Source organism: Macrobrachium nipponense, chromosome 14, assembly GCF_015104395.2.
Source record: "Macrobrachium nipponense isolate FS-2020 chromosome 14, ASM1510439v2, whole genome shotgun sequence".
Taxonomy (NCBI): domain Eukaryota; kingdom Metazoa; phylum Arthropoda; class Malacostraca; order Decapoda; family Palaemonidae; genus Macrobrachium; species Macrobrachium nipponense.
In genome coordinates, this window is record NC_087207.1 from 75,241,085 (window position 1) to 75,246,084 (window position 5,000).

The 5,000-nt window shown below is 32.8% G+C and overlaps 1 protein-coding gene across 1 annotated transcript in view; it reads left to right on the plus strand.

The window, feature by feature from the left end:
- The window catches only part of LOC135226584 (aldo-keto reductase family 1 member B1-like), a 22,879-nt gene that overhangs the window by 3,123 nt on the left and 14,756 nt on the right, over positions 1-5,000 (plus strand). Inside the window, exon 2 of the mRNA XM_064266271.1 lies at positions 4,423-4,533. Within this exon, the coding sequence (XP_064122341.1) occupies positions 4,465-4,533 (69 nt within the window). The 5' untranslated portion in view covers positions 4,423-4,464. The remainder of the gene's footprint in view (positions 1-4,422; positions 4,534-5,000) is intronic.

Below are 5,000 nucleotides of genomic sequence, written 5' to 3' on the forward strand. Positions count from 1 at the left end.
ACGGCACACATAGTAAGAAAAGTAATGGACTCCTAAGGAGGCAGGATGCAACCCGGAACCCCACACTATAAATACCACCCAGTCGAATTGGAGGACTGTGATAGAGCAAAAAAAAAATAAATAAAATAAATAAATAAATAAATAATAATAATAATAATAATAATAATAATAATAATAATAATAATAATAATAATAATAATAATAATAATAATAATAATAATAATAATAATAACAGATTAGCTTCTGTATTCATTTTCTTCAAGATTAAAATGCTCTCCTTTTTTTATCGCTTTATGTAAGAAACCTGAAGCGATGTTTTCTTAACCCAAATGTTAAATATTCATTCGGAGTGAATGTGTCTCGCATTGTGACCAGGTTACTAGGCCAGTGGTAACTGAAACTTGTGTACAATAAACTGTTTAATTTTAATCATGTTGCCAGTAATACTGCAGTAATCTATACCTGTCTTAAACGTGACTCCTGAGCTGTCATATCGTAACCTGTTGTATTCAGAAGAGGTTAGAGTTACCATACGGTGTCCCGGCCAGTCTTGAAATAATCAGAGTTATCGTACAACGGCCTGTCCATCGTCAATTTTACATAATTGTTCATTTAATGACTTGTTTTGGCTAACGTACGGTACTTCCATCCTCAGCGTTACTGAAGTTATTATCTAATTAGTCTTGTAGCAAAATAATTTCATTAGCTAGACAACAACAACCTCGCAAATCTAATTGTCTTCGACGTGATTCTCCAATTTATCTTTTCATTCTTAATTGTAATGAAGCTGCAGACTACACACTGTTCTCCTTAAGCTTTAAAAAAAAAATTTTTTAAGTATCCAGGAACTTGACCTTGTTCGTGCTAAATGTTACTTACGTTATAATTCATCCAAAATGTTACTGTCTAACTTCATAAAGGAAAAATCTGGCGTAAATGAAAGACGATCGGTGATGTTGATGATAATACTTTCCCAAAGTCATCGTACTCAAAATCTGATCATTATTAGCTTTTCAAAATGTTTCATAATGAAACTTGCTTGAACTAATCTACGTACATCGGATCTGGACAATTATTCTTAGCAGTTTATTCGACCTAAAGTTCCAGATATTATCGTTCAACAAACTAATACCCTAAACGATTCAGATTGTATCGTACGTAGCCTAAAGCAATTCTCTTGAACGATTCAGATTTTATCGTACGTAGCCAAAAGCAATTCTCTTGAACGATTCAGATTGTATCGTACGTAGCCTAAAGCAATTCTCTTGAACGATTCAGATTTTATCGTACGTAGCCTAAAGCAATTCTCTTGAACGATTCAGATTGTATCGTACGTAGCCTAAAGCAATTCTCTTAAACCATTCTACTTGCTTCTGAGGTTATAAGGAAAAATTAGTAGCCCAAAACATTATAGGCATTATCATATAATCGCCTAATAATCTTGCATGTTACAGACGTTACCGCATAATAACCCATTCATTCTAAGCATTAAGAAACTTATCATGCAATCGCTACTTTACTCGCGTCCTCATACATCGAGATGGATACCAACCATTTACGTTGTGGCCGCAATCCACAGCTCAAAATCTTGGCAATTTGCGCAGCCTAAACGTAACTTTTACTGACATAACATAAGAAGGGCTGCTGAGATATTCGTACATCGGCGATTATCATATAAAATTTTCTCATGGAGAGATTATACGTTACCCAGAAGTACTGTTAATTAACAGTTCCTAGTGAGTGTTAAAAGTCTGTTTCTTCAGTTTCCTCAGTCGCAATCTTAGTGTAACCATCGTATCATATTTGTTTGCTGATTTGCTTTCGTTTATGATGACACGAAAGAAATTGCTTGTCTGTTTACAGTTTTTTTTATTTGTTTTTCCTTCGTTTAATCTCCACAATAATAAAGTTACTTTGCGAGTTAGTGGTCTTTTCTGCTCGTTACATATAAATGTTTGAATAATGATAAAATTTAATTTAACAGTGATAATATCATAGTTACTTTGCTTTTCATCTGCATGAGAAATTCATACATCATTACGTAGGAATACTGATTATTTTTACAAGTATTAAGAAAAGGAACTCAGGAGACCATCTTCACAAACCAAATACTTATGGAAGATTAGTCAAGAATAATGGCAACATCTCTCCCCGGTGGAAAAGGTTAAAAAGAAAGTGGTCGGTCATTGAAGACTAGATTTATGTCAACAATGACTTTCATGTGACCCCATGACTTACAGTTTTCCTAAAAACGGAGGTGATAGAATATGAATGATGAAGAGAAAGTGCTCGCAGAGAAAACATAGTATTCTGAACCTTTTAGGTTGCTGAGTTAAGGGTTGTTTACTTCGAAGTAATTAAATCCTGGGAGAGGGGAGAGAGAGAGAGAGAGAGAGAGAGAGAGAGAGAGAGAGAGAGAAGAGAGGAAGAGAGAGAGAGAGACAGGAGATGAGATTTTCAACGTGGTTTCAAAAGGAAAATGTATGAAAGCTGGAATTAGGAAATATCTAGCATAAAAAATTAGTGTTCCGTGCGAGATATGCGAGTGATAGGCAAAGATAAGATTATTCAGAGGATTACGGCTGCATGTACAGCCACTGGCATGAGAATAATACTGAAAAGAAACACAAATAAAACTATATGAACAGCATCCAAAAATTTACAAATACACGCACATACACACATACATACACACACACACACACGCATACACACACACACACATATATATATCTATCTATCTATATATATAATATATATATATATATATATATATATTTATATAATATATATATATGTATTATATATATATATATGTATATAATATATATATATATATATATATATTATAATAATATATATATTATTTTGACTTCAGTGACTTCACTGAAGTCCTGATTTCTCCTGAGTGCTGGTTCCAATCCGCGAGAGCGAAATTATCATCAACTAAAAAATTCCCCTTCGGTTAACATATATGAAAATATATTAAATCTGAGGTAGAGCGAATTGGATATTAAAGGACATTTGCAGCTTAATGCATGTATATGTGTATGTGTGAGCGTATGCGTGCTTGTCTGTGTGCATGCATGTGTGTGTGTGTTTGTGTGAGAGTGTGTAAATGCTATCACCTCACACAAAACACAAATAGCAACGTAGTCGGAGGAACTAGCAATGATTGCCATTCTATGAGAACAATGGAATGGAATTTACGGACTTAGAAAGGCCATGTTGCAAGACCTATTGCAGGACACGATAAGGACAAAAAAAAACCACCAATTGAACCGACAACGGGATCAATTGTTAGTCTGTTCTCTTCTGTTTCACTGATGTCAATCATCATTTTAAGCGGTCGCTGGTGAACGACTCTAATCTCCTGTGCTGAAAGAGAACTTCCCTTCTGCAAGCATACAAGTGTTCTCTTTTGGGATATGATATATAATTATATTTATATATATATATATATAATAATATATATATATATATATATATTATAAGATATGTATTGTATGTATGTATGTATGTATGTATAGTATACTACATACATGTAGTATATACTAGGAGATCACAAAAGTAAGCACGTGATTTTGTTTATTAGCTCAAAGACACTAGGAAAATCTAAAAAAGAAAAGACAAAGTGCCAAGTACTTTCGTGTATTTAACACATCTTCGGGGCACAAGATGTGTTAAATATACGAAAGTACTTGGCACCCTGTCTTTTCTTTTTTAAATTTTCCCAGTGGCTTCAACTAATATATATATATATATATATATATATATATATATATATATATATATATATATATATATGTGTGTGTGTGTGTGTGTGTGTGTGTGTGTGTGTGTGTGTGTGTGTTTCCTGTTTAGATCAATTATATCGATCGAGAAGAAACAATTCACTGAGCATTCATCCCAATATCATTCTTTCCTTGAAAATTAAATGGCCACTTAGATATTTGCTTATTGTAAATTACTTTACAAAATAATACATCTCTATAGTCGTTTCGACGTTATATTGCAGGTTCAAATCAAACATTCTATCAAATAATCACTTTATCAGTTGCAAAGTGTGAGTATCAGTGTGCAGTCGACTTCTGTATTAAGTTTTATATTTATTGCTGTATGGTATAAGATACAAAGGCATAATGTTTAATCTAATGACTATTCTCATTGTCTTTTTTCAACATTTGCCTGCATATTACTGTTCACTAGTGTCACAATGACTCATTAATAACATTTATCGATGAGTAAGCTGATAAAGGGTTAAGAGTCGCTGATTCACCAGTAAGCGACAACCATCAATTTAAGGAAGTGTTATACAACGAAATGGTAAACAAAAAGAGAAATGGAGGAAGGATAAAACGCAGAGAAAAAGGAGTCACTATTTATTAATAGCTTTCATTCAACCTTTCTCTCTTTTCTCAGATGGGTGATTCAGCTGTCCGGCTCCTCTAAGTTACCTTAAAAATGGGAGAGAAATCGGTCCCTCTTAGCAGCGGTCATCGAATGCCCCTCTTAGGACTCGGATGCTGGCAGGTATGGTCTGTTAGTTGCACTGCAGTTTTGACTGAGATGAAAAAGCATTTTGCATCACGAACCTGGTGGGGTGTTATTAATAGAATCGTCAGTTAGTTTGGTTTTTTTGTCAAGCATCATCTAGCGGCAGCGGTCTTTTATGGTCATTCTTAATAATAATAATAATAATAATAATAATTAATAATAATAATAATAATTAATAATAATATAATAATAATAATAATAATAATAGTAATAACAATAACAATAATAATAATATGCTGGAAGAAGACCTTCATTAATACAGGTATTATTGAAAATAATGGCTATTTCAGCCGCGTTTATTTTTTTATAGAAGTTTCTCTATTCTTATTATTGACAGAAGAAAAGTCAGTAATAAGAAGAATAAAGCAACGTCTATACAAAATAACGTGGCTGATATAGCCATTATTTCAATAATAAATAATAAATAATAATAATAATAATAA